This window comes from Carlito syrichta, unplaced genomic scaffold (assembly GCF_000164805.1).
Source record: "Carlito syrichta isolate Samal-C Ts95f unplaced genomic scaffold, Tarsius_syrichta-2.0.1 Scaffold84685, whole genome shotgun sequence".
NCBI classification, from domain to species: Eukaryota; Metazoa; Chordata; class Mammalia; order Primates; family Tarsiidae; genus Carlito; species Carlito syrichta.
The window spans coordinates 137,489-149,160 of NW_007028781.1; the positions used below are offsets into that span (position 1 = coordinate 137,489).

The following is an 11,672-nucleotide window of genomic DNA, read 5'->3' on the forward strand; positions in this document are numbered from 1 at the left end:
AGCCGTGATTGTGCCCCTGTACTCCAGCCTGGGTGACAAGATGAGACCCCCAACTCAAACAAAAACAAAAGAATAACAAAAACAATCAATTTGGTGAGTAGCCACCAGGTCAGCATAGAAAGTCAGAACCCGCCAGCATATTAGAAAGCCGGACCTGTCCGGATGTCCCCTGTCAAATGCAGAGTGTGTTTTCCTGCTGAGAGTATCCAACGGTCTCTTGTAAATATTACACACAAAACAGGAGCGAAGTGCCCCAGTAGGGACTGTGGCTCGTCTGACTCCTGAGAATGACTTGCTAGACATGAATCCCACAAATGCTCCTCTCTGTGCTACACAGTCGGGGCTCAAAAGATGCTGGTTCAGGGGGGGCATACGGCCCTGCCAGGCCACTTGCCGCTAATCCTGATGGCGTCACAGGAGGCAGGTTATCATCAGCCCATTCTACAGGCAGGAAACCAAAGCTCAGAGATGTGAGGACTTGCCCGTGGTCACAGCCAGAGAGTGACAGCAGACTCTGAGCCGGTTCCACTGACTCCAAGGTGCCCCAACCGCGTGAGTGATGGGCGCTGGTCTCTTTGTGGATGGGAGGCACAGAGAGGGGAGCCCTGGATCCCGAGTGTAGGGAAACCAAGGCCAGCCGCCCGCCCAAGCTGGGCCAAGGGAGCCGGGCAGAAAGCAGCAGGCTGAACACAGAGAGGACACAGCATCTTTAATCACACTGGACGAGCAGGGCGGGGGTGCGGTCGGTGGAGGGTTTGCAGCACCGGCTTCCTGGCATTGATCAGGCCCTACGCCCCCCACCTGGCCAGTAGCACCAGAGACCACCCTGGGGCACCTCAGCCCCAGAGTCTGCACAAGCACCAATGGGTGGAGGCATAAGCACCAATGGGAGAAAGTCGGGTCCTTGGGGCGGGGGAGAGGAAGGCTAGGGGGCCACCAGGCCACCCCCATCCTGGAAGAAGAGGAGACAGAAGGCCTGGTGTCCCCTCCACCCGCTTTGGCCTCTCCCAATTCCTTTCTTGGCCGCATGGCTCAGAGGAGGCCCCCGACTGACCTGGAATGTCACCTGCTTCAGCTCCCCAGACCTGCTGAGGGCTCCAAAGCCTGGTTGGGGCCTCCCGTCCTGCCCCCCACCCCCCGCCAGTGTCTGAAAGGGAAGCACCAGGCCAGAGGAGGGCTCTATGGGCGGGAGCTGCTCACAGGGGCCCTAGCACCTTGGTAAAGCCTGCAGAGTCGGGGCACTGGGCGGGCGAGAAGGGCAAGGAGGGTCAGAGAGTACCTGGGGATAGACCTGGGGATAGACATCCGTGTCTGACCGTGGCTGGGAGTCCTGGGGAAACTGAGGCTCAGAGGCCTTTGCCAGGAGGGGCTGAGCAAGGTCCTGGCAGAGCCCTAGGAGGAGGCAGGGAGGGGGATGCGGGTGAGGAGGATAGGCGGCCTCCCAGGTCACCACACCAGCTGCATGGGGAGCCAGGAGTCTGGGCTGCATTGCCCAGGGGGCCCCTCCACCCCCAAATGTCCCAGACTCCTGGGTCCTCTCCTCACAGGACCCTTGACCCGGCCAAGGCCCCTCTGGGGCTTGCTTTAATGACGGGCATTGGGCAGGAGGGCAAGAAATGGGAAGGGGACACCCCACCACCACCACCACCACAGGGACCCTGTCCCACCAGCGCTGGGAATGGTGGGTAAGGAGAGACGGTAGTGCCTGAACATGCAACGTGCAGACCTGCATGGTCTCGAGGTCTGGGTTCAGACCTTCTGCGTACACATCTGTCTCCCCTACCTGGGCTGGACCGGACACTCGCTGAGGGCGGGGGCAGGGCCTGTGTCTGCTCCACCTCCCCCTTCCTGGGGCTTGGACAGAGTGAAAGCTCGGCATTTGACAAATGAATAAATGAACATGAATAAATGAACCCCACCTGCAGAGGTGGGGGTGCCAAGGACAGAGAGAGATGAAGGGGAGGGGCAGAGAACAGAAGGGGGGGTCCTAGAGTGATGAGAGAATTCTAGAATGTTTGGAGGGTTCCAGAATGTCCAGAAACTACCAGAATGTTGGGAAAGTTCCCGAGCTTGGTCATTCAAGTGTGGTTCATAGACTATAGCATCAGCATCACCCAACATCTGTTAGAGATGCAGTCCTGGGCCCACCCAACCCGCCGAATTAGAATCCGCATCTCAACAAACATTCAAGTTTGAGAAGTGCTGGGCTACAAGGCTGAGAAAGTCCTAGAATATTTAAGTTAGAAAGTTTCTTAAAATATGCCCAAGAGGCCGGGCACGGTGGCTTATGTCTGTGATCCCAGCACTTTAAGAGGCCGAGGAGGGAGGATCAATTGAGCCCAGGAGTTCGAGTCCAGTCCGGGAACATAGCAAGGCCCGGTCTCTACACAACATTTTTTTTCAATGGACCTAGCATGATGGCACTCACCTGTAGGCCCAACTCTTTGGGAGGCTGAGGAGGGAGGACTGCCTGAGCCCAGAAGGTTGAGGCTGTGGTGAGCCATGACCGTGCCACTGCATTCCAGCCAGGGTGACAGAGTGAGACCCCGACTCAGAAACTATGTGTATGCCCAAGAGAAGAGAGGGGAGCAGAAACAGATGGGAGGATGACAGCAGCAAGGAAAGAAGAGGGCTTCAGCACCTAGAAGGCCAGGGGCCTACCCAGACCACCAAGTCCTCAGAGACCATCCTGGCCTCCTCCCGCCATGCAGAGACGCAAACCCAGCCCTGCAGGGGACGGGACCTGCATGGCAAGGCCACCAGCCCCTGAGCTGCCCGGCGGGGAGGAGGCCCCGAGGTGCTTAGTCATCCTCGGGCTTGATGAGGTGGCCGCTGAAGGTGATATAGGTGTCTACATCATCGCTGTAGATGGCGTTCTCACGCTCGCGTTTGAAGAGCCGCACCCAGACGCGGTCTCCGGGAGCCAGGGCCAGCATCACGCTCTGGCTCTGCATGATGCTGCGGTCGCTGGGCTGCGCGTACAGGATGACGGCCGCCGCCTCGTTGTGCACGACGTGCACGTAGGTCTCCTTGAAGTTCCAGCTGTGCACGTTGAGGCTGAAGAAGTAGAGGCCACGCAGGGGGGCGGCGAAGTGGCCAGCCGCCATGTCGAAGTGGCCATCGGGGTTGACGAAGACCGTGTCGAAGAGCAGCGGCTGGAAGCCCTCACTGCTGTGCAGCGCCGTCTTGCGGCCCACCGAGAAGGCCGAGAAGCGCTTCTGGCACGGGGCGCCGGGGCTGCCCGCCTGACCCTTGGTGCCCTTGGTGCCCTGCGGGCCGCGGTCCCCCCGGGGACCCTCCTTGCCCAGCTTCCCCGGCGTGCCCAGCGGGCCCCGGTCCCCTTTGTCACCTGTGGGGACAGGAAGGGGAGGAGTCAGGTGGGTACCCAGGTACTCACCAAGGGGGTACCCATACTCCTTTGCAAAGGCTCTGCCCGTGCCTAGGCCCAGAGAAAGAGCTGGCATTTATCGAGCACCTACTGAATGCCAGATATCGCCTCCCCAAACGACCCTCTGAAGAAGATGTCATGACCATCTCTGTCTCACAGAAAGGTTCAGTGACTTGCCCAGGGACCCACAGCTCAGGAGCCGAAGAACCAGGACTCGGAGTATGGTCAGTTGCCAGAGCAACCTTGTTTTTCCTCATCCTGTAGGGAGAATCTGTGTCCCTGGGAGCCAGGCCAGGCTCCCACCCTGGGGTCACAGCACACAGTTCAGGCTGGCAGGGTGGGAGGCACTTTGGGTTTCTGACCCACGGGAGAAACTATGAAAGAAACTTTTGCCCAGCAGAAGGCCAGAGCCCCGGTGAGAAGCCAGGCAGCCTGGTGCCGCCCTGCATGACCTGGGGCATTTCATGGGCGGAGTCTTGGTTTTCTCATCTGTTTTTTTTTTTGAGTTGGAGTCTCACTCTGTTGCCCAGACTGGAGTGCAGTGGCCACTCCCGGCCACCACAGCCCTGACCTGCTAGGCTCCGGCGATCCTTCCGCCTCAGCCTTCCAAGTAGCTGGAACTACAGGCACGCGCTACCACACCCGGCTGATTTTTTATTTATTGTAGAGATGAGGTCTCGCCAAGTTGCCCAGGTGGGTCTCGAACCCACGGGCTCAGGCAATCCACTCACCTCCCAAGACACGAGATTACAGGCTGAGCCACTGAGCCTGGCTTCCCGTCAGTATTTTGAAGGGGACTGTGCCTGCCTCACTGAGTGTTAGGGAGGCCTTAACATCATGTCCCTGGAAAGCACTTTGCAAACTCTGCAGACAAGGCAAGATGTTCACTCTGCACTGCCCGGCCCAGCTCAGCCTGCCCTGAGGTCTGTCGGTATCTTACCTATCCCAGGCAAGCATGGCTCTGATCGGCCCTTAGCCCCGGCTGACCTTGAACACAAGAAAAGCTGGTGGCCACCCATGTCTGGAAAGACCTGACCCCACGTGGAGCCCTGCTGCCTGTCACTGTGCCTGCAGACACACAGCAGCCACACCCTTGCCTGGGTTAGAAGGCCCTGTGTTTTCTCCAGGAACCAGGGAAAAGGGCAGACAGGAGGGCACAAGCCCTCTGGGAGAGGCCCAGAGATGGGAGGGGAGGGGTGGGTCTGGGCCCATGGCCTCACTGGAGAACCGCCTTATCATGAGCACAGCACTTCATAGTTTGTATACCTTCTGCCTCAACCCAGAAGGTACCAGGAGGGGCCACCTTCTCATCTTCTTTCTAGAAATGAGGCAGCGAGCCTGGACAAGGGAAAAGACACGTCTGACCACTTGGGCAGGGAGCCAAAGAGCTGGGGCTGGGACCCAGGACTCTGGAAGCTGGCCCAGGGTCCCTCCCGGCGGGCCGCTGAGCCAGGCCCAGGAGCAATGACCTAGGGTTTGGGGAGAGTACTTGCAGAAGGAAAGGAGACCATCAGCATCCAGGCACCTTCTCAGCCTCACACAGAGGGCTCAGTCAGCATGGGGTAGCTGTGGCTTAGGGAAGGGGGGTGCGAGGAAGGGTGACATCCTCACCACGAAAGCAAACCACTGGCTGTGCAGTAGAGTGGCCTTATGGAGAGCTCAGAAACTAGTCTTGGCTCTGTCCCTGAGTGTGGTGTGGCCCCAGGAGAGCTCCTCTCCGCTTAGAGACTCAGTTTTCCCTCCTGCAAAGTGGAAGGAATGATCAAGTATCACCCTCACGGGGCTATTGAGGACAGAGACAGAGGCCACAGACATTAAGGCCTGGACACACTGCCAGCCACCCAAGCCCCTGCAAGAAGGTGGGCTCCTTCGTGTCCAACGTGACAGAGCAGTGAGCCAGCCCTCACCTGGACGGCCCTGGGGCCCTATAGGGCTCCCTGCTCCTCCTCTGTCCCCTGCCGTCTGTCCTCTGCAGGACTTCACAGAGATCCATTTGGAACCTGGGGGGAATCAGCTCCTTCCTCTGCTCAGATCCTCCCTGTTCCCCGCCCTACCCAGAACAGCTGAATCCTGACGGTGGCCGGAGGTGACAGGGCCCTAACCCTTTAAACGCTCCAGGCCCACTTCCACCCTGGGGCCTTGGCGTCTGCTGCATGTGCCCCTGCCTCCGGTGACACTTTGCTCCAGCCACACCTTGGTGAGCTCTGCACTGACCACCCCTCCAATATGAAGCCTGCACCCCGACTGCACCCGTAGGCCTCTCACCTGACCCCTCTCCCTCTCAGAGCCTCTGTTCCCATCCACCATTCCCTTAACTGGGCAGCGTGTTCCCCCACGAGAAGGAAAGCCCCAGCTCGCATCTCTGATCTGTCCCAGCCCCCTCCCCAGTGCCACAACCAGGCTGAGTAACGACATGAATGCACCGGGGTCTGGGGCAGGATTCTGTCCCGGTCTCTCCTGCTCCCTCCTCCTCGCCTCCTGGCCCTCCCCACCCCTGCCCCAGCCCCGCAGGCCCCCCGAGGGTCCTCACCCTTCAGGATGGTGATGTTAATGTACGGCCGGACCTCGGGCAGGACGTACGGGAGGGCGGACGGAGCGGCCGAGGACACATCTGCAGCATCAGCGGGGGCCAGGCGGTCCTCGGAGTCACAGCACTGGCGGCAGCCCCCCGGGAAGTTGGAGGCCACAGCTTCCCCAGAGGTGGGCTCCTCTGTGGGGACCCCAAGCACCAAGAGAGGGAGCAGGAGCACTGTCCAAAGGGCACCCAGGGCGGCTGTCCCCATGGTGACCTGGAACAAAGAGAGAGGGACAGGAACTGTATTTCACTCAACATCTACGGTGTGCCAGTGTTCAGGTGCGCCGCCTCCCACGGCCAATGCCCCCCGGAAGTAACTCGGGAGTGTCACGGTCCCATTTCACAGACAGGAAAACTGAGGCTTACAAGAAAAGTCAGTTCCCCAAGGTCACAAACAGCCTGTGGCAGGGCAGGGCCTGGATGCTGAGCCTCCGAGCACCCAGTCTCCGGAAGCATCTGCCACACACGGGGCCTGGGAAAGAGGAAACCCCTCACGAGAGCCACAGCCAAGTGGCAGATGGTCCCAAGAGTCCCAGGAGGACTTCGCAGGGCGGGTGAGAAGATGCCGCCCCAGCTGCCGCCAGGGAGACCGTCAGATGCTTTTCCCACCCTGGTGCCTCCCTCTGACTTGTTTTCTTGCCATTGCCTCCACTATCGCCAGCCAGCACGTACCACACAGACAGTATGACAGGGCTTAGCAGACGCTCAGGACAAGCCCAAAGGATTCTGCGGGCTGTTCTCAGGGGACGTGTGGCTGAGCCCGCTCTCTGACACAAGAACATGGTCTTGACAAAGGGCACAGGGGAGTTCATTGATCGTGGCATCCGTGACAGAAAATGTGTGGGGTTATGTGTGGCAATGATGTCACAGCACCACTGATGCGTCAAGACTGGTGTGCTTGGCCGGGGACGGCAGGCCATGACTAAACTTCGCAGGGCCTGTGTGCCAAGTAGAGGAAAGTGGCCGCCGGATGGACAAATCAGAAACAATAAAGGAATCCCCTTCAGAGGGACACAACGCTGGGGATGTGCCATTTGGCAAGGGCTGGCGCTAGCCCTCCTCAACAGTTGTGTAGTCAACAACCTACACAACCCTACCTTCCCCAGAAGCCCTACAAGGAAGGCTCCAGAGAAGGATTTAATTCATTGGAAGGCAGTTCTGTCAATCATCGTAGACCTGCCAATCAGACGCTAAGGTGGTAAATTGGAATCAAGAGACAGGACTAGGTCTGAAAAGTTCAAAAGGACCAGAGAAGTCCAAGGGTGGGTGAGGATCTGTTTTTGACCTTAGCCAGGAAGGGTCCACAGTTCAGGAGAGGCAGGAAGCAGCCTGGACACCGGGCCCTGGAGAAAGGCCTGGGCTTGGCGCAGGAAGCTGGGCACAGTGCCTTTGAGGTGGTGGCAGCCTCTGGGGGCTGGTGTGTTATCGCAGGATCAGAAACTCAGCTTTTGAAACCAGACTGGTTTTTACACTTCTGGCGTTTCTCTGTTTATTTCCTTTCTACTCTCCTTTAACATTTAGTACAATTCAAAAATATTTTTTTGTGGTTAATACATGCAGAGAAGGTAAAATTATTACTTTTGAAAATGCCACCCTATCTCAGGGGAGTGCTGAGCTTAATAGGGTAGGAGCCCTGTCCCACCCCCACTGCCAAGCTGGGTGTAGCGGCAGGAAGAGGGGCTGGGCAGGCAGCCTCCAGAGCCACCCCCTCCCAATGGTGACCCTTCCGGAGATGCTGTCTGTCCACCCTGGTCAGGTTTCCTGGTTCTCCCTATCAGGCAGGTCCGATGCTCAGAGGTCAGCCTCCTCCCTGTCTGAGACTTGTAAACTAAACACCCCAGCAGGTCAGAGAAGAGCAGATCCCTTCTTTTTTTTCAGGAGCATGGCTGGGCCCTCCTGAGAAAAGCTATGTTTGTAAAGTAGGACCCAGAGTACTTTCCAAGCTGTGTGATCCAGACCGTGGCTTAGCCTCCCTGGGCTTCATGCTCCTTGACACTTACAAAGAGATGACAACACCAGCTCCCTCCCGGGTTGTCTGGGAAGACTTCGCTGAGGGGAAAGCGCCTGCCTTGTAAAAGTCTCTCAAGAGCCCCTTCCAACCTCTTCCCTTTGCCTGCATGAGATGGGATGAAGCAGAGCTTCTCCTGGAGGACTGGCACGGCCTGGGGACATTTCTGTTTCCCACTGGCCCCAGCTAGTTGGGAATCAAAAGCTCTGAGAGGCAGCACTGTGGCCTGGGAAGCAGGAAGCAGGAAGCCTTTCACAAGGACTAATAACCACAGCTGGACTCCCCGACTGGCCCAGGGAGGGTGCCAGGTGGGGACCAAGTGTGGGAACCATGCCATGGAGGGGTAGATCTGGGGGGGGTCTTTGCTGCTTCCACTGGGGAGCTGGGACCTCCTTGGGGGAGGGGAACGGCAGGGCGACCCTTCTGGGACCCGGCAGGCCGGGCCGAGCTGAGTTGGTGTGTGCACAGGCAGTGGCGGGCACAAATAGAGAGCAGTGTGGCCCGAGGCCCTTAGCCAGGGCAGGAGGGCACAGGGAGGGGACAGCCTAGAGAGGCCAGTTGGCCCAAGGGAGAGAACAGGGCCCGAGATGTGTCCAGCAAGCTGTGAGGAGGGAGGAGAGAAATTCTGGGCTCTGACCCCAGCCCCGGGCGGAGGCCACCTCTGTCACTCACCCTGTGTCCTGTGGCCTTGGGGCAGCTCATGGACCCTGGGCCTCGGCGTGGCCGCTGGATCCTCGGCCCATGTCTGCAGCACTAACTTGTTGCTGGCCCAGACCCCCAGGCCCAGCTGAGGCGGGAGGGAGAAGAGATGGAGGGAGGAGGCGGAGGGAGAGGCAGCGCTTCCCCCTTCCCTCCTCCCTGCTCCCTCCCCTCCAGCCTCTGGGCTCTACAGATAAAGGGATGGGGATTTCCTGCCTTAACTCTTTGGTGGGCTGAGGGTCTTGGGCCTTGGTCTGAGGCCCAGAAAGTCAGAGCAGGAGGGGGCGTGAAGCTCCTTGCTGCGTGGACTGGGGGGCTGAAACAGGGAGGGGAGGGGCAGGAGCCCCCAGGGTGCTGGGGAGAGGGAGACAGCCCCGGGCTGCCGCCCCAGCTGAGAGCACATTTGCTCTGAGTCAGAGAGGCAAGGCAGGTAGGTGAGGGCACAGGAGCTGGCCCTGCAGTCACGAACTCAGGTCTGGGCCCTGCTACCCAGTAGTCAGGCACTTGGGCCAGTCATGTCACCTCTCAGGGCCCAAGTGCCCTGGAACTCCAGTCCCTACTCCTGCCGTGCCAGGACACAGAGGCTCAGTGTGTTTGTTGAATGAGGGAGCAAGTATGCCCTCTCAGGTGTCACACAGGGGCGCCAACCCCAGCCCGGCACACCCAGGTCCTCCTCCTCTGCCAGGAATTCTGATATATCGGTTCATCTTCCAGGCCTTCTAAAGCCCCTTCCCCATGGAAATGATCCCCAAGAAGCTCATGGGAGGGCTGCCTGTGTGCCCTGCTCCGAGGGCCTACCTCAGTTTCCTTTTGGTTAGGCTGGGCGAAGTCTGGCAAAGGCTGCAGCTCCGGCTTCCTGGGGCCAGGGACCCTGTGCACACGGTCTCAATGGCCCCTGCCTCCACTCCACCACCTTACATCTGCTGAGGACTTCCTACCTGGCCAGGCCTTGTCTCCCCAGGGGCTTCTGGTCCCCAAAGGGTGTTCATATCCACTATTTCAATGAGTCCTACCTCAGCGCGGAGAGGACACCAAGTCAGGCAGAAGAAGTGATTTGCCCAAGGCCACACAGCCAGTGGAGAGCAGCCCACCACCCCACAGAGAGTTCTCCCAACCACGGAAGTGCTCCAGGGGCTCCGGCATGGCCTGGGGGCTGCCCCGGGAGGAGGAAGGTGGGGACACCATGGAGCTCAGGAGGCGCAGGAATGCAGGGTCCTGAGAGGACATAACTAAGTCTAGGGTTTTGTGAGTCCCCACTCAGCTGGGCAAGGCATGGAGAATAGGACAGCCACTGGGCTCCGTGTCCTCCACCAGGCCTGACCTCTGGGCCTCCGATTTCCTATTTGTTGGGATAACAAGCCTGGAAGCATCCTCAGAGGTGATCTTATCTGATTCCCTAATTTGACCGGCAAGGATATTGTGGCCAGGGAGGACATGTCTTTGGCCCAAGGTCATGTTGAGTCCAAGCCAGGATGCAGTCAGACCCTCCTGACTTCCAGTCCTGTGTCATTGTCCCTCCCAGCCCGCCTGGAGTCCCCCGGGTCTGGTGTGGGGTCCTGGGAGCAGCAGGCAGGCCGACTGCAGGACTGGCCGCCAGGAACACCAGCAGGCCCGCACTGGCCCTGCCCTCTGCATGGCCTGGCCCCAGGCAGCATTCCCAGGGCACAGAGCCAGGGCTGCGGGGGGAGGGGAGCCACCCTCCAGCCACCACGGGAAAAGGCTGAGTCAGCAGTTGCAGAGGGGGAGCCTGCTCCTGGCTGGCTCCAAAGGGGGACAGGATAAAGGACGGGTGGGTGGAGGAGGAGCAGGTGGGGACCCGGGAGCTGTTTTGTCAAGGCCAGCTGTGCCCAACCTTGTGCACTCTGCTGCACTCAGCAACCCCTCTGCAGGGGGTCACTCTTCCCACCTAGACTAGCAGGCTGAGGTTTGGAAGAGCTGGTGACAGGCCAGGTTTGAGGGCTAGCTCCTCTGGCTCCCAGCCATGCAGTGCCCTAGAGAAGGTCCCCTGCCCCCCTTCGTCCAGGGCAGCTGGCTGGGGGCAGGGGAGGCGAGAAAGCAGAACTCTAGAAATCAACCTGGAGTGTCTCCTCCTACTCTCTCACCATGCCTGAAGCCTCCCGCCTTTGTGTCACAGCCCCTGGTCTCCCAGCCCTTCCAAGGATCAGCTCAGCTGGTCAGGTGGCCTGGAGATCCAGCACCAAACCCGGGATGGACAAACCTGGCTATGACTCAGTCTCACCTCCTCCTAGCGATGTAACCTTGGGTAAGTGTCCTTACCTCTCTGAGCCTTGGCGTCCTGCGCCAGATAGACACAAGGAAGCCAGAGCCATCGGAGCAGCATGCTGGAATACCCAATGGGGGTGCTCTGTGCTGGCCACCCACCAGTGCTTCTCCCCGGCTACACCCTGAGTGTGGTGAGGGTGTGTGCCCATTCTCCTCATGCCTACCCAGCCTTGAAGCCCTGGTCGGAACCCAGGACCACAGTCAAGAGAGCAGCTGACCCAGGACACCCTCAACACCCCCATCAGCAAAGGCCAAGCCCCAAGCAAAGGCCTGAGCCTCAACACCAAAGCCAGAAACCCAGGGTCAGACCCATGTCACCCCAGTCACCCACCCCACCCTTAACCCTGCTCCCAGAAGACTTTTTCCTCCCCGCCAGGCCCCAATCCAGGGCTTTCCTGGCCTGCCCATTTTACAGATGAGAAAACCAAGGCACAGATTCTGATTCAGAGCCAAGGCCCTAGCCACCTTTCTGCACTGCCGGGACGGGGACAGCCCAGGGGCAGGTGTAAAAGCAGGCGCGTTTGGTGGGCCCTCACCCAGCACCGTGCACTCCGTGTACCCCCAAACCAAAACGTGAGCCTGTTAAAGACGGGGGGAGAACAGTAAACACGAGTCCCGCCTCGGACCCTGGAGCGCAGGGGCAAGTCCCCGGCCTGACTGTCCAGGCGCCCATGGGGGAACACAGAAGGAACGAGGGCGCCCCCTGCTGGGAGAGTCTC

General features: G+C 59.4%; 1 protein-coding gene across 1 annotated transcript; it reads right to left on the bottom strand.

The window, feature by feature from the left end:
• Positions 1 to 2,801: 2,801 nt before the first annotated feature.
• C1QTNF6 (C1q and TNF related 6) lies at positions 2,802 to 8,758 on the bottom strand. Its single transcript, XM_008056529.2, has 3 exons — positions 8,644 to 8,758; positions 5,919 to 6,177; positions 2,802 to 3,349 (listed from the first exon to the last, which is right to left on the bottom strand). The coding sequence occupies exons 1-3, from the start codon at positions 8,671 to 8,673 to the stop codon at positions 2,802 to 2,804; spliced, it is 837 nt and encodes a 278-aa protein (XP_008054720.2). The 5' UTR covers positions 8,674 to 8,758.
• Between the last annotated feature and the right edge of the window lie 2,914 nt (positions 8,759 to 11,672).

Bases quoted from the DNA above. Each gene is read 5' to 3' on its own strand.
- C1QTNF6 (XM_008056529.2), bottom strand. From the start codon at position 8,673: ATGAGCTGCCCCAAGGCCACAGGACACAGG. The intron at 6,178-8,643 runs GTGAGTGACAGA...TCTTTGTTCCAG, and splicing joins CCAAGGCCACAGGACACAGG to GTCACCATGGGGACAGCCGC. The intron at 3,350-5,918 runs GTGAGGACCCTC...CTGTCCCCACAG, and splicing joins TAACATCACCATCCTGAAGG to GTGACAAAGGGGACCGGGGC.